The sequence below is a fragment of the Diadema antillarum genome, unplaced genomic scaffold, assembly GCF_040938485.1.
Source record: "Diadema antillarum isolate AM-2024a unplaced genomic scaffold, OU_Dant_1.0 scf00000127, whole genome shotgun sequence".
NCBI lineage: Eukaryota > Metazoa > Echinodermata > Echinoidea > Diadematoida > Diadematidae > Diadema > Diadema antillarum.
This window is the reverse complement of record NW_027271016.1, coordinates 2,026,260-2,049,135: the sequence shown is the minus strand read 5'-3', so window position 1 is coordinate 2,049,135 and position 22,876 is coordinate 2,026,260. Positions and strand designations below refer to the sequence as shown.

At 37.4% G+C, this 22,876-nt stretch overlaps 1 protein-coding gene across 1 annotated transcript in view; it reads right to left on the bottom strand.

The window, feature by feature from the left end:
- The window catches only part of LOC139720345 (NAD(P)H-hydrate epimerase-like), a 169,802-nt gene that overhangs the window by 96,378 nt on the left and 50,548 nt on the right, over nt 1-22,876 (bottom strand). The window contains exon 2 of the mRNA XM_071631708.1: nt 19,393-19,636. Coding sequence (XP_071487809.1) covers nt 19,393-19,636 — 244 coding nt within the window. The remainder of the gene's footprint in view (nt 1-19,392; nt 19,637-22,876) is intronic.

Genomic DNA, 22,876 nt, shown 5'->3' with positions numbered 1-22,876 from the left:
TCTCGGACTCGATCGTGGCAGAAGAGGAGACTTGCGTGGATATCTCTGTTACGTCAGGAACACAGATACTACCTGAGGAGGGAAAACATTTTTCCTTTCTCGTGAACCTACTCATAATGAATCAATTTCTGGGTGTGCTTTATTAGTACTCCGGGACCAAATGTATTGATTTTGAAAGACTGGCTCAAGGCTGAAGGTGTTGATGTGTTGTTGCTAGAAAGTAATTACATCTCAATTGTAGCTGGAAGCCGGAATGCGAACTACAACAATCTGAACACGGCTGATCATACAGGCAGAGGTGTCTTTTCTGAATCTGTGTATGTAATTTCTTCTGTACATGGCATTACACATTCTTATAATATGTACATATGTATATCACATTGTGGCTTTAGATATTTCTTCCATGTCCTACAGTTACATACACTTTATATCCAGCCAAACATTACATTTGTCTCATTTGCAATCTGTTGCCACAGAACCATCGTTGCTACATTATCTGGATCAAAACTTTTAAAAAAAAAAAAAAAAAAGGTGATTTGGAAGAAAAATATACAACCTGATATAATTTAAACATACAAACTTCAGTGTCACAACCTAGAGCCAATAGGTAAATATTTCAGAAACTTGCAGAAATGTCAGTTTCCTCCTACCCAAATTTCAAAGTCAAAGCATGTTTTGAATTTCATAATTTCTTGGCTTACATAAAGTATTTAGACTGTTTCTATTTTTTCTTTCATTGAACCTTTTTCTCCTGCTTCATCAATTTTCTCAAAATTGCATTTATCTTGTGGCTGGCTGGCTTTCTTACCCATTCTGCAGTTTGATGTTTGTCGACGAAATTTAATAAATTATACATCATTTAAAAGCTTAATGTCTAGAGAGTCTAAAAACACCATAATAAAGAAATAAGTGCTCAGCAATTTTCATCAGATTTTCATGATGGTAGGTCACAATTACTAATTCCTTGGGTTGTTGGCAATTTATGGTCACCTCAAACTTTTGAGCTTAACAGGTGCATTAAAGTTATCCTCATATATAACATGTCAATTAACAATTCAGGTATATTATACTGACACATTGAAGGGTAAAAACAACCCAGATGTCTCATATTTCTCACATAATTCCACTGAAGATAACTGCCTTTGTACATAAGGTACACAGGCATAAATATGTTCAGATATACTTTAATGCATACACTTATGAAAATTAATACATTTTTGGGGAAAATAGTAGAATATATTTAGATTTCTTAATCAATTTAACTTAAACATTATGATGATCTTTCTAATTTAATATCTTTTTCTCAACTAAATATTTCAAGTCAATTATGGCTAAATCACACATTTTGAAAATGTCTGCTTTCTGAATTTTCAGAATAATTTTATTGTTGTTGTAGGGATTCATATTTTTGTTGTTGTTGTTGGGATTATGTTCTTTGCCTATCATGTCTCATTGCTCTCACTTTCACTGATCTCTCTCTCTCTCTCTCTCTCTCTCTTGCTGATTACGGGAAACAAGGAAACATGAAATATGGAAAATGCAATCGAGTAATCAAATCAATGGTTGCCGAAAGTACGGCATTCCAAAATAAAAACTACTTTGATCATAGTTTAATGTCACGTCACACTGTAAATTGTCTTATTCAGTTTTGCAAATTATTGCATTCATGGTACTGTAAAACCAGACATTTTCGCATGCATTTTAATTTCACAAATTTCACAAGAGCCAAGATTCATGAAATTAAATGCTCGCAAAAGTTCATGTCTATTTACACTATATGAATTGAATGCCAGTGGTAATTCACAAAAATGTCTTACTTTACAGGACACATCTTTAATGGTGCAGCATTTTCATATCTACCTAAGATGACAACTTCTTAAAAACTGACTGGTATGTAGCACATCTCACTGAATATATTTGAATATATGTCATTGGCACTGGTAAAGGGTCTGACACACACACACACACACACACAAATATATATATATATATATATTAAAAATATCGCCTGTTTAGAGGTGTAATATAACATTCATCATCCCCAGGAAGTTTTTTTCCTCCCACATGATTATATTTTGCCAAAGCATGCAGTGCTGGGGGAAAAAAAAAACTTCCAAGGGACTGTCAAGTGTCATATTACAACAATAGTCTTTGAGTCAATATTTGTTATAAGGTCTACATAAAGGCACATTGTCTCATTCTTTCCCCGTTAGAAGCTGGTCAAATTTTGGAATTATATCATCAGCCATGACGTCACTATTCTTAATATAAAGACTTCGGTCCTCACTGCATTAATCACATGATTGCACTGTGATCAATCATCAAATAACATTAATGTGGAACTTCTGGCATATATATATTTATATATATATATGAATATTTATATTCAACACACATCTTGTGTTCTATATACAGCATACAATTACAGAATACAATACAATTGTCTGCACACTCTCTTCTTCTCTAGAGTCTACCAACCCAGAAGCCAGACACAGCTGGGAATGAGACAGCCTTTTCAAGCATGGACCTTAACCCGTTGAGGACGGACTGATTTTGCTACAACATGCATTTCCCATAGACACCTGCCAAAGTACATATTATATACTCCGGACTCGTCCTCAATGGGTTAAGATATGGAACCATCACCTACAAGTTCTTTCACCTAGCACATACACGTACATGTACATTTGTAGTTTGTAACATCTAAATCACCATCAATGTTTTATCTATCCTAAATGTTGTGAGATTCATATTCTCTTATGACACATCACTTTGTTTAATGAAGTACCCCTTTCCTCCCCTCTCTGGTTTCTAGGAAAGGGTGTAAATATTCCAAAATAGTCACTGCAATTACTATCAAGGATCTGTCAAACACAATCAAGCAGTTTTCCCAAGCTTGGAGCATTTCCACTTGAATGCTGAAATAACATTCTCACCTTTCTTAGGAACATATTTGCACAATCCTGTGAGTCATTTCCTTTGGCCCTTAATGTTTTTCATTTGCACAGGTTTATCTACTGGAGTGCTCTCAGTTGGCAGAGATATATGGAGACTTATAAAAACACCATAGTGTCAGGCTTCATGAAAACCAGAAAGTTCCAAACCTAAAAGTTTCAAAAGCACTGATAGACTTTGAAATTCATACAAGTGGTGGTTGAAAAAAAAATATATAAAGCAATCTATTTCTGATTGTTTTTTTTTTCAACAATATTGCCTTCATTTGTAGAGTTTGGGGTTTGGTTGTTGTTTGTTTGTTTGTTTGTTTGTTTGTTTATTTGTTTGTTGGTTTATTTGTTTGTTTTGGGGGGTTTACGTTTGATATCTGAAACTTTGTCTGGCACCTTCATGGTAAAGGGTCACATATGTTTAATTCAGTCCTAATTTTAAAAGTATAAAAGACCAGCCCTTAGCAACCAAGAGTGTACATTGCGATGGGACTGAACACTCCCAAAGCAGACCATTCCAAAGCAAATCATGCCTGGGAGCATGCCTCAGTGCAATCTGGTCCACAGCATGCCACAGTGAACCATAAAGAGCAAAAAAAAAAAAAACTAGAGAGGGACCGTCAAAGGCGGCAGACCCACGCCTGAGTACAAAGTCGGGGTAAACATAATGTGCATTCGGTCATCTACCAGAATTCGGCCACTTAATTGCCAGTGTGCTTTATCACCAGCCAGTGAGTTCTACCAAAGATCGTACACGGTTCTACAGTCACATCACACGCAAATCACATAATTACACATACGGTATTAACACTCATTCACGTACAGGAAAGTCCTTAAGTCTCCTCCAAAAATCCATTGAAAATCCCAAATTCCACCGTCAAAAGTGCAGAATCGGAACTTTTCCAAGCGCGCGCGAATTAAGTCCAGTTTTAAGAGTATTGTCTACGCGACGGGTCGCGGAAAAAGCGCTAAAAATCGAGAAATACGCCGTTTTCTTGCGGGATATTTTGATTATAGCAAGCCGAGAGTGTGATGATATCAAAGGTCGTATGAGTGTACGATCTTTGATGGTATCCACAAAAGCAAAAAAGAAAAACAAAATTTACGTACCCCCTAGGCAATTACCCCTATGATTAGTGTCTACGGGAATTATTCAATGCAAGGGTTGAATGCAAATGTCTACTGCACCAGTATTCGGCCACCAACGAGCGCCGCAACGTCCCCGGTGCAATTTTGCACCAACAGTGTATAGCGCGATGCATTTTCAGCGGCCTTGCACACGCATTGACATTGAGCACGCATATCGTGCAGTGTGACTGCGACCGAGCAAAATGCTCCTCCAACGAAAAAAACAATCAATGTTAATTTGAAAAATCATCAAATATCAAAGGTCGTATGAGTGTACGATCTTTGATGGTATCCACAAAAGCAAAAAAGAAAAACAAAATTTACGTACCCCCTAGGCAATTACCCCTATGATTAGTGTCTACGGGAATTATTCAATGCAAGGGTTGAATGCAAATGTCTACTGCACCAGTATTCGGCCACCAACGAGCGCCGCAACGTCCCCGGTGCAATTTTGCACCAACAGTGTAGAGCGCGATGCATTTTCAGCGGCCTTGCACACGCATTGACATTGAGCACGCATATCGTGCAGTGTGACTGCGACCGAGCAAAATGCTCCTCCAACGAAAAAAACAATCAATGTTAATTTGAAAAATCATCAAATATCAAAGGTCGTATGAGTGTACGATCTTTGATGGTATCCACAAAAGCAAAAAAGAAAAACAAAATTTACGTACCCCCTAGGCAATTACCCCTATGATTAGTGTCTACGGGAATTATTCAATGCAAGGGTTGAATGCAAATGTCTACTGCACCAGTATTCGGCCACCAACGAGCGCCGCAACGTCCCCGGTGCAATTTTGCACCAACAGTGTAGAGCGCGATGCATTTTCAGCGGCCTTGCACACGCATTGACATTGAGCACGCATATCGTGCAGTGTGACTGCGACCGAGCAAAATGCTCCTCCAACGAAAAAAACAATCAATGTTAATTTGAAAAATCATCAAAATACGGGCCAGTTTGTGATGACGGAGAACGAACTTTCATAAATCTAGAAGGACATAGTCCCTCAAATAGGCCTAAACGTAAATTTCGGAATTCTTACGAACATTTGAGCAGCGAAGTCGGATCGTTGGGGAGTTTATGTCTTCGTATGGTAGCGGAAAATCGCAAAGTGAGAAACGGGAAATTTTCGGAATGGTCACTATACCATGGGGTCAAAACTTCAAGGTCACACAGAATTTGCAAGGGTCAACCGATTATCACCAAAATCTAATCGATTCTTTCCTGTCATTATCCAAACATTCCCTGAACATTTCGTGCAAATCCGTTTACCCGTTCTCTTGTTATCTTGTACACAAACAAACAAACAAACAAACAAAAAAACAAACAAACAAACAAACAAACAAACAAACAAACAAACAAACAAACATACGGAACCCTTTACATAACCCCCTGCCGATTTTCATCGGCGTGGGTAAAAATGGGCCGGGACATAACCACGCCAGAGCGAACTGTGCCGTACTGTGTGAACATACCATTTAGGCCCTACATTGATATATACCAGTAAAGTTATAGCGTAAGGTTAGGATGAACACAGATTTATAAAGGGAATTAACAGAACTTCTGTGCTTATTCATATGATCTTTCACAAAAACAATCATTGTATGACCATCTAATGAAATATACAGTTATATCCTTGTGGCACGAAACAGAAATTGTGACTGGACACTCCCTGAATCATGCAAAACACTGCCAGTATGGGAAGATCTAGACTGTCCTGGTTTGCACTGGTATGGGATTCTCTGGCATGTTTCACTTTATTTGAGATGGAATGCACCCTGAATTCTCCCTATCGCATATAGTCGATATCAAGCGATATTACCTCCCGATACTGATATCTAATTGATTGCTTTTGGAACATATACTTCCGGTTTTGCGGTTCTGGAAAATCATACCAAAGATCCTACATAGTGTAGGATCTTTGATCGTACATTCAAAATGCACAGAACTCGGCATGCACAAGCAAACATGGATCGACCTGATGACCAATTTCGGAGAATGTCTGCGTCATGATTAAGCTTTGTCTGTTGGGAACTTCACCAACGTCACATCCTTCATCCATGGATGTTTTCCACAATTTCGTCATTTGGCATCATCGGCCCAGCATTGGGCCGCTTCGCAGAAGAATCCCATTTATCAAATATTAAGTTACAGATTTGAAAATACTCTATTATTCGTGAGATTATAAGACAGATTTTGATACAATCAATGAATACTAGGTAGTAGGCATACTTCGGCGTTCAACGTGCATAAAAGCGTACATATTACACATTGTGCTTTCATAACTGGAAGTTTATATCCCATGAACTAAAGGGAAAAAATTAGAGTGCCACACGCATTCAGATTCGGAGAGCTATATGCAATAGGGAGAATTGTCTGCAAGCCACTTGCATGCATCCATAGAGCACATCAAAGTCTCTTTCCTCCAAGATTTTTTTTTTTTTAATACTACCGCTTTGTGATACACTGAACGCCATACTCTTGATCTCACACATGCATAATGAATGCTTCAGATGTTCTAGAACATTATATCACCAAAGAAACAAATGGAAGAAGAATGATCAATGAGACAGATTTGAATTTTCTCCCTCATTTAGTCCTTGGCTAAAAGACACTGCCAAGTTCAAGGTCTGCGTGTATTGGGAAAGAACAGGAAGTTTAACGATACGGGCGGCACTCGTCTCTGTGGCCGAAGAATTGATCGGTACAGTGAAAAATCAATCCAAACCATGGGTAACCTTGCATGGGAGAAGTAACATGTAGGTCTCCCATACTGTGATATTCTGGTGCTCATTACAATTTGGTTTTTCTTCTCCCTTTAATATCTAAAATCTCCCAATCTGCCTCAGTGCCCCCCCCCCCCCCCCCACGTTACTGACACAAACAACTCAAATGACAAATAATTGCCAAATGATAGAAGAGAATTCCAGGCACAATGGTAGAAACAGAATTTTACTGGAGTTTGTCATGTCTTCTTATCGCCTACAAAAAATGTGAAGCCACATGATCTACGCACTGCACAGGGACACAAGCTCCATTGTGCAGTTAGTGGCGCCCTGACAACGACTACCACAGAAGATTAAGGTCAAGGGTATGCATTATCTAGGCACCCTTCCTAAATCGTAATTATGCAATATATAACAATGATGAATTTTCATGATTGGAGTGTAATAGATTACTGTAGCCTTTGGATTTATGAAATAATACCTTGAAAGGTTACAAGTCCCTGTACACCCTCTCAAGACTTATGATTTCCTAAAAATTGCCTTTCTTACCCTTCTAATAAATCAGACGAGCTTAAGAAGCATCCAGATTTGGACCTGAAACCGTTCTCGGAATGAAAACAGTAAGTCCAGATGAAATGATCTAATTTTGTACCTTACCCTTCTGACAAAACATTCTCTTTGTTCCCTCTGTCGTATTTCCAAGGTAAAGGGGTACATTTCAGGGATGTCAGGTTATTTTCTGCTTGCCCCCCGTACAATATGAAATTTTAGAACACTTTCATGAGAGATAACTTTGCCCCCAAATTGCTTCACAGCAAGGAATATATAACAACTTATGCTAGAATGAAAATTTTGGGGTGAACATACACATTATGCTGGACTGACATCTACGCACTATAAACATATGAAGGTCAAATAAGAAATGCTCAATGAAAATTTGTTCTTTTTCAACTGAATGGCCTGATATTGATTAGAAAAGAAAACAACAGTCCTGAAATTCTATAGAACACTGTGTTTTATGTCATTTCTAGACTTGGTTGTGAACATACGTTACTTGGACTGACAAAACTGCATCCCATTGTGTGTATCATATTGATGTTGCTACCGTATCAGTGCATTTGTAGCCTGACCGCAAAAAGGTCTTGACAACTTTCAACATAATGATTTCAATTGAGACACCTCTGAATACTTTATAAATGTTGTTACAAGTATATAAATACATATCATCAAAGAGCTTCACTGTCTTACTGCATGGTTGTGGACATTGTGATGAAATATATATCAGTTTCCCATTATTCACAGGATAAACAGAGAATTTTACAATTGAACCCTAACTGTTGACCTCTTTGATTTGAACATTGTCTGACCAAAATAAGACGTAGGTCTCCCATACTGTGATATTCTGGTGCTCATTACAATTTGGTTTTTCTTCTCCCTTTAATATCTAAAATCTCCCAATCTGCCTCAGTGATGCCCCCCCCCCCCCCACGCTACCGACACAAACAACTCAAATGACAAATAATTGCCAAATGATTGAACAGAATTTTACTGGAGTTTGTCATGTCTTCTTATCGCCTACAAAAAATGTGAAGCCACATGATCTACGCACTGCACAGGGGCACAAGCTCCATTGTGCAGTTAGTGGCGCCCTGACAACGACTACCACAGAAGATTAAGGTCAAGGGTATGCATTATCTAGGTACCTTTCCTAAACCATAATTATGCGATAAAAATGATGAATTTTCATGTTTGGAGCGTAATAGATTACTGTAGCCTTTGGATTTATGAAATAATACCTTGCAAGGTTACAAGTCCCTGTACACCCTCTCAAGACTTATGATTTCCTAAAACTTGCCTTTCTTACCCTTCTAATAAATCAGACGGGCTTAAGAAGCATCCAGATTTGGACATGAAACCATTCTCAGAATGAAAACAGTAAGTCCAGATGAAATGATCTAATTTTGTACCTTACCCTTCTGATAAAACATTCTCTTTGTTCCCTCTGTTGTATTTCCAAGGTAAAGGGGTACATTTCAGGGATGTCAGGCTATTTTCTGCTTGCAGTGTGTCATTACCCCCCCCCCCCTGAACAATATGATCTTTTAGAACACTTTAATGAGCAAGGAATATATTACAACTTATGCCAAAATGAAAATAAATTTTGGGGTGAACATACATTACGCTAGACTGACATCTACGCACTATAAACATATGAAGGTCAAATAAGAAATGCTCAATGAAAATTTGTTCTTTTTCAACTGAATGGCTTGATATTGATTAGGAAAGAAAACAACAGCTTTTAAATTCTATTGAACACTGTGTTTTATGCCATTTCTAGACCTTGTTATGAACATATATTACATGGACTGACAAAATTGCATCCCATTGTGTGTATCATATTGATGTTGCTACCGTATCAGTGCATTTGTAGCCTGACCGCAAAAAGGTCTTGACAACTTTCAACATAATGATTTCAATTGAGACACCTCTGAAAACTTTATAAATGTTGTTACAAGTATAAAAATACATATCATCAAAGAGCTTCACTGTCTTACTACACGGTTGTGGACATTGTGATGAAATATATATCAGTTTCCCATTATTCACAGGATAAACAGAGAATTTTACAATTGAACCCTAACTGTTGACCTCTTTGATTTGAACATTGTCTGATCAAAATTTAATAAATGTAATGTCCTTCTGTATTCCATCTATAGGTGCAAACGAGTTCATTATCGGTACATATTTACGCCAAACATGTGATGAAAATGCTTAAACTTCATTCTGATAATTAGCATTCTGGTAATCATTTTGACATTCTAGATTTGACCTTGTTTGCCATCCCTTGGATCTTTGATGAATTTTCTCACAACTCCCCCACCCCCTTCTGCTGCCACATTTTATTTCCATGCTTAATTTGAGAAAATTACAAAATAAGAGGTCACATCAGACAGAGAGAAACAGACACGCACAATAATAGGACACAAGAACTCTGTCAGCCTCTGTTATTGTGGCACTACTGAACAAAAAAATAAAAAACAGGTTGACACAAAAGGTCTTAAGTGTAATTTCAAAGGTATTTGCCATCAATTAGGTCACATCAGGCTCGGCAATCAGAAGCCTATTGACTGATTGTACTGATTGTCAGAACACGTGCCGTCCTGTCGAGCCTCTAAAGCTAGAAGAACCGATCATATGGGCTCAATACGGCTATCTGTTTTATATGTCACAGATCCAGATGTCGTACGATGAGGCTCGTTTATTATCAGAGTGGGAAAGCGGGCATTGTCATCACTGGCAAAGGTTAAAATTTGATGAGCACAGTAAGTGAGACATTGACCAATTTGGGTCATCAGTCTTACCTGTGATTGGTGTAGCTGGTGACTGACAAAAATCAATCATTCAAAATATGATTTTCCCTTGAATATTCTGCTAAATTCAGCACATTTCCCAGAGATTCCCATGGGATATTTTCAGGGAGAGAAATTCTACAATAGCATTGTTCTCAAGACTCTGTACATGAAAGTAACTTCCAACACACAGATATCTATCACACTATTCTTTACATCATGAGAAGTCTTTCAAAATCGACAACTGCGACAAAAACCATCATCCAAAAGCCTTGGAAGGAGACTAAGGCAGGTGGGGTAAGAATGCAGATGATGAATAGTAGATTGCCAATTAGGATGCAGCTCTACAAAGTATAACACAGAAGGTATAGACATTTCTTGTTGTGGAGCCACGCCGACCAAAAACACCACAAAAGGATAAAGTCTTCTCTACCTCTTTTTAAACCTATGAGCATGTCGGTGAAATAGAATATTCTGTCGACTATTACTACCTTGCCTGGTCTGGAATCCATCCATGGTATGGGAGCCTTTTCCTACAAATCCGTATTGATTTTGAGGAAAACTATACATGTATATATTTTAATCAAATTTCAGTCAGGTTCCACATATGTTTTATCTATACCCTACTCTAAGACCAAACCTGGATACAGAGGCAAGAAGACTTCCTAAAGGGATAAAAATGGGGTTAGGCAAACTAAACCAAACATTTTACAGCATAGATCTATACAGGCCTTGAAGATGTGAATTCTCAGCATGAATATTGAAATATGTATCATATACAGTATATCTCATGAGGGAGAAAATTGGAGAAATATGATTCAGTGTATTCATCCATTTAGTGGATGAATACTATCTTTTCCTGCCCAACCTAATATACATACCTGTGACAGGACATTAGACCTTTGTCCCCCCCCCCCCTTTTAACCTTAACTTTGTCCCTCTCTATCTCAGTATAATATAAATGGGTACTTGGCGATGGTGGGGTAATAATAGTGGCAGAACCCTCTGGAAAGAGCAGTGCTTGCTCCCAAGATGCCACACCCCAGGGTGTCCATGACAAAATGAAGATATTAAGTTTATTCCAGCTGCACTTGGGAAAAGGTGCTATACAAAAATTGACTATAAATCACTTACTGCATGGTATCACTGCTCCCACGGAGATAATGAATAATGTTGCTCAGTTCTATGCAAGTGTAATTCAACACTCCTAACAGTAAAATGGTTCTTCCTATTGAAGTTGACTTCAACAGAGTAAACCAAACACATAAGGTAGTATAAATTTTCCTGAAAAATGGCATAGAATATGAAAGAAAGCTATAGAATCTTTGAAGAGTCTAATATTATCCACCCATCATCTCATCTGCACACTGAGGGCTGCAAATCGAAACCTCAGTCTTGTGAAAACAGGTGAAATTTTCAAATATATAGCAAAACTTTTCTCATTTTAATATGTATACTTTTAATGGTACTTCTATTAAACCCTGCTCTATGTTTGACTACACTCTTTCTCTTAAAGTCACGCCTAAACATGTGTGCACAGGAAGCTTGTCTACTGATCAATAAGATCGGTGAATGCAAATAGGCACATAGACAATATCACAACCATGACCAAACAATCAAACACAAAATCAGTTTGACTCAGTAACATGTGTACACAGTGCATTTGTGGTTCATTAGTTTGAATAATTCACGCTCCCGGCAAACACAGGCATATTAAATCTAATGTCTCTCATCAGACAAGAAAAAATAATGAATAAATGATAATCCTCCATTACCTAATTTGCCAACATTCAAAAGATGTTAAACAGTATGGATAATTAAACAGACCTTGAAAAACTATTTTGTGCAATAACCACAATCTTGAATTCCATCACCGATGCAATTTGCAGAGCTGTGCACATGATAGCACTATCTTCCCTATCCCATTCTCTCTCTCTCTCTCTCTCTCCTCTTTCATTAAAAATGAGTAAAGGGTGCATAATTGAAAACGACTTTCATCACATGTGAGCGAGAATGCAAACGGCTGCAACGGTGGATCGAGAAATCACTAATTGCAGCGCCAACACCAGCCGTGTAATTAACTTTAAACGGTTCACATCTGACAAAACTCATTACAATTGTTCCCCACTGTTAGTGCTTCTATTTGAATTTAATTGCATTACCTCACAAGTTCAAAAGGGGGGGGGAGGTAGGATTTTATGCAAAGATGTATCAAAGAGCAGACAAAAATTAAGAAGAGAGTACAGAAATAGCAGATGAGCAGGGAGATTTCAGGAAGATACTCCTACAAAGTGGTCTGACAATGTTATGTAAACTACAGTTTACCTCTCCTTTACCCCAACTAGAAATACATACCATGTCATGAAGTTGTGCATATCATTTAATCATACAAATAAGACACACAGACATTGGGTACATTTATACTCAGTACGAATACATAATGTGCATGCGTGATGTATGTAAAGCATGTTGGGTTATCTGCATGTGCGCATATTATGTATACATGTATAATAAAGTAGATACTATACAGAAATGGTAGAATTGGCAAATAGAAAAGCTAGATATATATTGATTCTAAAGTGAGCACTCAAAAAACCTTATGAGAAATTAGTAGCAAAGGCCTATGCAGCCAGTGATGAGCCAACTGCAGAAAAATGTATACAAGACAAAGAAATATAATCTTTTAAGTCACACCATGGTTTCACACACACACACACACACACACACAAATATATATATATAAATGTGTGTATCGGCCATGGTCCAGTAGTCTTGACGTACTCAACTACTTGGGAAATATTCCCTTTACTGCTGCGCAAGTGTAACAAATTGAAGCCTCAATTTTCATGTCGATTCATTATGTTTCTAATGACAAAATAGTATGTTAACTACTGCAACAAAACATGAGTCACAATTTTGACATTTTTCTTGTATACTAGGTTTATCTCTCATGAGATTTGGGAAATGTGCTTTCAGATCACATTGTTTCATGCACAAACTCTGCTTAATGATAAGATTCAGTTGCACGCAAAATGGCATCAGGCGTTCGGATGTGGGATAGTGATTTGTGCATAGCCCGCCCTCTATAGTTCATCATTATATACCTCAGCAGGCAACACCTCCACCTGGCTGGATGGCTCAGAGAGGAAGACTGCTCAAGTCCTATCCATTCATTCCTAACTCAAGAGGGCGCCCTGTCACGTTCATGCAGCCACCAAGATTGACGGCTGAGGTAGCTACACATTCTGTGATACTCCCTTTTGGAACAAATAACCTGTCTATGCCTTTTAAATTCTTGATGACACATGAATGAACTATCATCCCAGGCTTAAAACAATGTGATGATGATCAAACAATCTTAACTTATTCCATTTTCTTTCTTTTTTTAATGTTTAAATACTTTTAATATTAGTATGATACAGTGTAGTATGGCATGGGTTATACCAAGTAGTGCCACAAAGAGTCAAATTTGAGTACCGGTATACTTTGCCTGCAAAACAGATTCACCTCCCCTTATTGCATGAGAAAGAAAAGGTCCTTGTGACAAAAAACAAACAAACAAACAAACAATCAAACAAACAAACATTGAAACACACAATGATCCTCATGCTATATGCAACATAATTCAACACTGATAGTTGGTGTAGTCTACATTCAAGGAGTCAGAAATCCAGATTAACCTTAGATAATAGAGCACTCAGAAGCTTGTCATGAAAGGGAAAAGTGTCTGATCGACAGACTATGGGATTAAAATTCCAGCACTTCCCCGAGATGCTTTGAAAGTTTATCACTGCTAGCGCGTGGGTATTTCCCCCATTAGGGATCTGTCTGGATGGATTTCACAGAAGCCAAGGTGCAGCACTCCTGCCTCTTACTTTGAGGGCACAGACATGGCCCAGTTTCACTAATTCGCAAATTACATTCAAATTATACTTGACAAGACATTAATACAAAATGCTCTAGCCTTAACCCTTCAGCACCTGAACAACCCACAGTCGATCATCAGGTTCACATGTACAAGTGTGTGCGTGTGTTAGTGTTTTAAGATGAAGGGTGTTCTTTTTTTTTTCTGCCATCTCGTTTAGTGGTATTTAAGAGTTAATCATTGTTATTTTGTTGCTGTTTTTTCAGGTTTTGGGGTGTTTTTTTTTCCATCACTTCAAAATCACTACCAGGATATAGGCCTATTATATGTGACCGTGCGCCACAAAACGAACAAAAAGTCACACCCCTTGATTTTAAAGGGTGTGTACAGTTCTGGTCGAGGTGAGAATTTAGCTTTTAACGTTTTGCGAGATATTCAGAAATCACTCTATGAGATGTCAAAGAGCATGCAGTTCTAAGGGGTATCAAAAGTTTATTTGATGAAAATCTGTTTTGAAATGGCTGAGATATCCAAAAACAAGGTGAAACAAAGAGATCCTAATAAAGTTGTGGCATGTCGCCTTTTATTATTAGCACTTTTTTTTTGGATATCTCAGCCATTTGAAAACCAATTTTGATCAAATAAACATTGAATTCTTCTTAAAATTACATGCTCTTTCATATTTCATAAGAGGCTTTTCATTATCTCATTTAGGAATGTTCAAAACATGAATCCCCACCTCAACCAGTACTGTACAATCCCTTTAAGCGAGGACTCAAAAAAGGTGAAAGGGTCAACCAAGTCAATATTAAGTTTTTCATATTTTCTGAAAGAGCTACCCTTTTTCTACATTATTCTTAAGTTTGGAATCATAAAATGAATGGAAAAGTGCATTTTCAGCAGTTTTTCCTACAACCTTTTTTGTAGAGTAGTGAGATCAGGTATGTCTCAGAGGTCCCTTTTCATTTCTTGATAATCCTTTGCACACTCTTCACTTTCAAATCTGATATTAATAAACTTTTGAAGGGATAAAGCTACTGCTTTGAAATTTGGCATCAATCATGGACAGAATGTGTTAATAAACCATGCTCAATTTTAACTTAATCTAATAATCCCTTCATTTTTGTTGCTCCAGTGGTTTACATCCTGTTTTTTTGTCCCATTCATCGCACAGCTAGCACGGTTTGGTAAGCGCTTGAATAGACAGAGAGACCCTATACTTCAAAGCTTTTTTTCTCGGTTCACACTTTTCCAGAGTGTGTGCTTTCTTTCCAATATTTAGATAGGATAGGAGAGTCCATTTAAATTGAGTTATACATCATTGTAAAGCTTAGAGTCTGCTCTTTCAGAATCTGCCCTTTACTAAAAATCCATGTCTGGTGACTTTTTGTTGTTTTTCTTGGTGCAGGGTCACATATAAGAAAACAAAGATAGCAATAACATTGTACATGTAGGCCAGATTTATTCAAGTGTGAAGAGAAACTGAAACCTGTGGGCTGCAAGCATGCACAGGCAGGTTGAGTGTGTGTGTGTTAAAAAAAAAGGATTTTGTTTTGATCAATTGAATCATGATGTAAGATTGACATTATACCTTTGTACATTTGTATAATGTTGTTAGTCTTTAATTTTTTTATTTAATGTTGTTTTGTCTCTGTGAATGTGATTTTTGTAGCATTGAATAAATTTTGAATAAAGAATCATTAAAAAAAGGTATGAACGTGTACATGTCACACACGTTTCTTAACTTGGCGCACATTATTCCTTGATAAAAACAGCATAAGTACAAGAAGAACCATACATATTATTCAATTTTTTGAATTCTGCATAATCTATTGTTTACTCTCCCTTGCTCACTTTCGTTTATGACAATGTATAACTGTAGAAAGGCTCTACAATTATTGTTCACTCTCTTCATCTCACATAGTTTTACGCACCTTATTTTCTGTTACCAAAAAAGTGATGTCTATGATTGTATTTGTCAAAAAGTGAAATAAAAAACTGAAATTGAGCTGAATTTATTTATTTAGCATAATGAAGAGCACTTGACTTATGGGTGTACCTCCTTCAAAAGGCTTCAGGGAGAATGATATCCCCCTGTAATGTATCTCAGTCAAAGGTTAAGGGAACATGTAGTTTTCATACAAATGTTATTTGCGGAATTCTCTTTATTCCTCATTAGGTATACTGTATAAGCTGTTATTTTTGCGAGGGTGTAATTTTCGCAAATTTCGCGAATCACAGTTGGATCACAAATTTAACGACACATGAAAATGTCTCCATGCGCTTTGTTTATAATGGATTAATGTAAGCGTTGGCATCGATTCGCGAAAACAACATCTCGCGAAAATATCTATGACCTCGTCATTCACGAAAATATCTGTACGCAAAAATAACAGCATACACAGTACATGGAATTTTTGTAGTATTTGAGGAATCATGTTCCAGTATTTGTAGGACCATGGTTTTTTTTTTTTGTTATTTGACATTAAATCAAATAAACTTATGCACAGATGAAACAAAAGTATAATTGAGTAAAAAGCCTGTGTGAGTACTGATAATTTTGTTGCAAGCATGGATGAAATCCACCACATGGGTTAGCCAACTTTATGGATAACCAGAGATTTTCTTCTTTTTTTTTATAGCACTTTTTTACGGTCTGGAGAGATATGGTGTACTTGTAGGGTTATATCCTGAGGGGGCATTCCACATACATTTCAGACATGTTTTTCCAAAGAGTAAAGGTTTTATACTAACAGAATAGCTTTAATAGCAAATCACATATAAAGTTGTGCTGAGCATTGAGGGTTGACTATTCAATGTTTACCACAAAAAAAGTGCATCTTGCGATACAACTCCTAGTCAATACCAACATATACAGAGATGCACACACACACACACACACATGCACACAAAATCTCAAGGAAGCAAAAGTTAATGGGAATGAAGCCAGTATGCCTGTAACATCAGACTGACAAACATCCCCTGCTCGTTTGCTAAGGGAGAGTTTCTTCCTTTATATATCCAATCAGTTAATTCTGGCTGTCAGCACTCTGTATTCAGCATATCCCTTTTTTGTTTTTGTTTTTCTTTCGCAAGCCCAATGAAACACTGCGATGCACTTTGGTTATGTACAGTTCTGTAGGCTCCCGGTCCGCAAGACCGCATGAATAAAACAATGACCGCTAACGCACTCGCTCCATTATGCACCAGGGGCCATCGCATCTCACCCGGGCACGACGATGCCAGAATTTTTTCAGGGCATCCTAATCTCCTTCTCTCCTTTGACATAAAAAAACCAAATGTTGTTTTTTTTTTCCTTCTTTAACACCTTACGTGCTAAGGTACTTGATAAGAAGTCACACTTTTTCATCACCATTCAGTAACCCACCCAAACATTACCTTCATGTATCTGTTAGCATGCACATTAACCTCTGTTGAGGATGGGCTGATTTTGCAACAACACACATTTCCCATAGACACTTGCCCGAGTATACTCCAGACTCGTCCTCATCGGGTTAAGGTCTATCTAACAATGTACCTAGGTCAAACAGGAAGGCCATGTAGACACAATCCGGATTAGGGGGATTAAGTAATCTCTTCTCATTCACGATTCACTTTCAGACATCAGCATTAAATCAATAAACAGAGCACATGAAGGGTTAAACAAATGCATACGTCACATGAAATCAGAACATCAATTATTTCATCGCTACTTTTTTGTTGGTGCTGCTTTTAGCTTGAGCTTCTTCTCATATGCAATGACATAGAGCAGATCAGAACCAATTTGAATAATTCCAACTAATACAAAGAGGACTGCAGATCTGGTGACCAGATTCATGCCTACTCCTGACAGAAGGGAAAATCACATTAGATGTATGTCCTGATTTGCGACCAATGTAGCTTCAAGCCTAATTCAATTTCTAGAGAATTTGCATTCACAAAACAAACAATGAAACACTGCAAGAGTTCACTGTACATTTGATCCTGATAGTGCAGTTTATGTTAAAGCAGATCTACTTGAAATGGACTCTTGATTTACGACCAAAATCTTTGACAAATATCATTTATGACAAAAATATCATACAGTTTTCACATATCTTCATGCACACTCTTTAGCTCGCGTGGTCTCAAAGAAAATTTCTTTCCAATTCACTGGTCAATTCAAACCATTTGATTTCATGTGGAGTTTAGCAGAATGGGCAAAAAAATAACAAGCCAGTTTAAAACTACATAAATGTCAATTAAATCTATCACACTGATATGTATTTTTCTTTTGTCACTAAAATGTATTTTGATGTGATCAGTGGTCTGTACAGTGGGTCCGCAAGGTATAGAGTGTAATGGATGGAACAAAACAACATTTGTCTTTCTATAGAACAAATGAACGAAACAACAGGGAAAAAATAACTAAAGAATAAAAACAGAAAAAAAAGCTTTGGAAATCTGTGATCACTTTGGACCAAAACATATTTTTTAGGATTTTGCCAAAATATATGCAATTCGTGCATGTATCTTATATTGTGTTCAATGAACTGTCCTTTCCAGCTGGATGAGAGTCAAATTGACACATGCACATGCTTTGTATCATTTTTTCAATGGAAATAAATAAACTATTGAATTGAATTGAACTGAAGATAGAGTGGAGAGAGCAGTTGAATGAAAGGGAAAAAAAAAACAGTACTGAAAAATCTAGAAATGCAGAATGCAGAAATGAGTTTTCCCATTCACACATACTTCTTTTTGAGATGGGGAAGGGGGATTTTGAATCAAGGCAACTCCTTCAGCTGTCTTGTAGTGAAATAAGTTTTTTTTCATGGCCTAGTATTATGACTTTTCAAATTTGACAAAGAATAATATCCCTACCGGCAAGGTTATGCATATTGCAGTGCTGCTTTTTTCATATGAATGATTTGTAAAATTAATAGATTCATCTTTGTTCTCATGCATTTGGTGCAAAAAAAAAAATTATTCAAGGATGAGGACAATTTGTATATTTGTGTACAGCTCACCATGTCACCACTTTACAAACTTATTCATGAGTCTTTCTGCAAAATCTAAGTAGCATAATCTGCTCCAAGACAGATGTGAAGTCAAAAAGGACCTTCTTGCCAGTGATTTGGCAGCAGTTTCTCAACAAAAACTATTTATGATGAACAACTGACTTCAAAAGAGGTGAAAGGGCTGATTATGACCAAGATTTTTTTTTTTTTTTTTTTTTGGGGGGGGAATAACCATTATATATAAAACAAGTAATCTACAGTATCATGAGCTCATAATATGTGATGGTTTTAAAAAAGCTCCTTTCAATATTGAAATCTACTGGAGATGAGTATAAAAGCTTAAAGAAAAAAAAATGACAAAATTGAATGATACTTACCCTAAGTACTTGATAGAACTCTTGTTACCATCCATGGCCACTGCCTCGTGTCTCCTGAATAGATGCTGCGATGTGGAGTGGAGGGGTCGACGTGATAGGTGCTTGGCTAGTAACGAGACTCTGTGCTCTGCCGTGCCGGCGGAGGATTTCCAGGGTCCCTTACAGAGGTGCGTGGATGCCAGCAATGCCGAGCGGAGCATCAAATGCGATGCAGTGAAGCGTTGACACAGGTGATGCGGAAAATCTATTAGTGGCACATTTTTGGACCACAGGGAAATGAAAGGGATTGAACCCCTGTGAATTCATGACATGCTTAATGATTCTTAATCATCTTATGGCTACCAAAAAAAAAAATACATAGTCTTTCTTTATCATGCCATTATGTAAGAATGGGTAGAGATTTATCTAAAGCAAACAAAAAACAACCACAAAAAAAGAGAAAATATTACAACATTGTTGCCAAGGTCAACCCAAGACGGGTGTACGATGCCCTGTCTCTGTTTAGTCAATGCCAAAAAGCCATTCTGTGTTGATACTAACTGATGTCTTGGCCTTTGCTAATGTCTGTTGAATTCTCTATTTCTCTCGATATGTTTACATGGTAAGATAGGTGAAGGAAACTCAACAAAAACGTTATCTAACAACATGATAATTACAATCCTTAACTTCATCTGCACAAGATAAGTCGACACAATTCCATATGCAACAATTAACAGAGCACAGTTCTGGTTATGAATATATCTGTCAAAAGACTCTGTTTCACAGCTATTATGAAATATTATTTTTGTAGGAATATTCAAACGCCACACAAGCTTTCAAATTCAGGGAAAGAAATAAGATTTCCTTCAATGATTAACAACATTGATAACATCTCAAATAAAATGGCCTACAATAGCCCTTGACAAAATGGCCATTGGTACAAGTGTATTTCAAAATGCTTTCTGCCTAGTATGCTTTCTGTCTACATTGGATACTGCTTTTCTTTGCAACAGATGAAATTTGTAATGCATAACTTATTAATGATTTCATCAATCACAGATGAAATGAGTCTACTGCCAAGCACATCCTCATTTATACACTCACCTTTAGTTACAAACAGATCTGAATGTGTATCTTGTTTATGGCTAGATGCCCATTATGACATTATGAGCAATGCAGGCGGAATATGGTTTTGTGTACATACGCTATCCTTAACCACTTTATATAAATCTTTTAAATAAAGATATATGCACACAAAAATGATTGAATTTCTACTTTTATCTGTACTTATGAAATTACACAAAATTGTATATTTTTCAACTTATACAGCAGCTCCTACTTATGTAACTGTTTAACATTGAGAGGAAAGTGTTACTCTGTAGTGTATGTACACTCATTGTGCTTTTCTTTAAGGAGTTCAGCACATGTGGGAGAAAATAAAACAAATCATGTCAAGCTACCATGCACTATCAGTCCTGTGCTCCAGCCCCTGCAGCACACTCACAGTCTGATGTTACAAACTTTGCAATCAGCGTCATCCCCCCCCCCCCATCTTCCCACCCCCTCCTTCGTTTGCCATAAGCAGTTCATTGGTGCCATGGTATACCACTATTTCCCCTATTCAACCGCACATGTTTACACGACGAAGTTGGCTCCCTAGAATTCACAAGTACATATGGTAGCAGGTTGCTTATGACCTCATGGCCAACCAAGAGTGAACTGCGGAGAGCAGTGAGGGTCCCTCATGGGGCAAGAGTACACCTAATGATGAGAGTGCACCGTATTCATCAACCATCCCAACTCCTCGTCGGAAAGATGCATCAACGCAACAACGTTCACACACGAATCTTCCTCCCGTTTTGGGGTGCTTGAAATGGCTGGTTTGAACCTCCAGTGGGAACTAAGCAGGTATGGCTCATATAAAGAAGAAAGGGTAAAAGAGCGAGAGCGAGAGAGAAAGAGAGCAAGAATAGAAGTGCCATTTGCCATTCTATACCACGAACGCTCTCATGTGACGGGACGGCCCAGTGTTCTAAAGGCTCTGGGCTCCCCCGCGTGTGCCTTCACCCACGGTTTCGGTCGAAAGACGAGAGCGAATGACTGGCAGCACTTCGAAGAAGGCTTGAAAGGCTAGCAGAGAAATGGGATCTCTTCCACTCAAGACATGCTACAACAGCTTTTAAAAGGAATGAATGCACACACTCACACACACAGGCACACACCCACACACACACCCAATAACATATATACAGTAACACACACAGACAAACTCAGAAACCTATTGAAAAAACTCTCAAAGCACAGAGTCTCTAAAACGCGACCACTGCCAAATCTTCACATGTATATGAGCTGTTTTTGTTGTATAAATTTTACACCCAGCTACAGGGCTGTGGCCTTATCAAAGCTATTTACAGTATGCACAATGAATATTCTTGATATTTCCAGCTTTTCTGCATTTTCTTGCACAAACAAAAAAGCAGTGGAAAGTCAGTACAGAGAGAAACCATCACAATAAAACAGAATGCCTGACATGACAGACTGTTTTCTCCAGTACAAATGAAGCAAAGTCCTCCATTTTCTGCATTTTTTTTAATATGTTGATAATATAACAGTGTGAACAGAATATCTTGCTCCTGAAGACTTCATAACACTTTACCTCAAATGTAACCCTGCTCCTTAAAACTTACAAAGATGGCACGAAAATATTTCCTGTCGCACCTGAAAGTAAACATTTTGTGTCAACTCAGCTAAAATTGGGGTTTTAGTGTTTTTGGACAGAGTTACTCATCTCTTTTTTTTTTCATTCCGCATTTAAAATTTGGAAGCATGAAATTAAAGTTCTCAGTGACTTCTCTTAAATTGCAACTAATGTTGATTTTTTCTGTCTTTTGTTGCTTTTCTTCTTTTTTCACTCATGAATTTTGTGACAGTGTAAATGAAAATCCTTTAAAACCTTTAAAAAAACAGTCAGCAGAAGCTCTGATATTTTGACAAAATCATTCAAATAGAATGGTGTCAATAAGTGTACCATGTTTAGGTGTATCTAATCATTCCTTCTATATGATTGCCACTGAATTTTTCATCCTTTTTTATTCTGCACACAATAGAGGATAAGTCTGTGAACTTGAAAAGACCCTTAACTGGAAAACTCATTTTTTCTCTAATGCAGGATTCCTCCATACTTGAGTTCCACATCATGTTCTCAGTTGGGTGACGAACGGCCAATTTCAATGAGCTTTTTATCAATTCAGGGCCAGGATTCTCTTCTTTCAGAACTGTCCTCCGCTACAGAGTCTTATCTGGTTTCTCTGTTTTGGTTTTTAGTTGTAAGGACACAAAAGGATAGAATGTCTAATATCAAGGTACTTTAAAGGGATCATATAGTTTTGGTTGAGACCTAACCTCGGGTTTCTAACATTTTGGGGTGAGATTATGAGAAACCTCTTATGAAATATGAAAGAGCATGTAATATCAAAAGGAATTCAACATTCATTTGATGAAAATT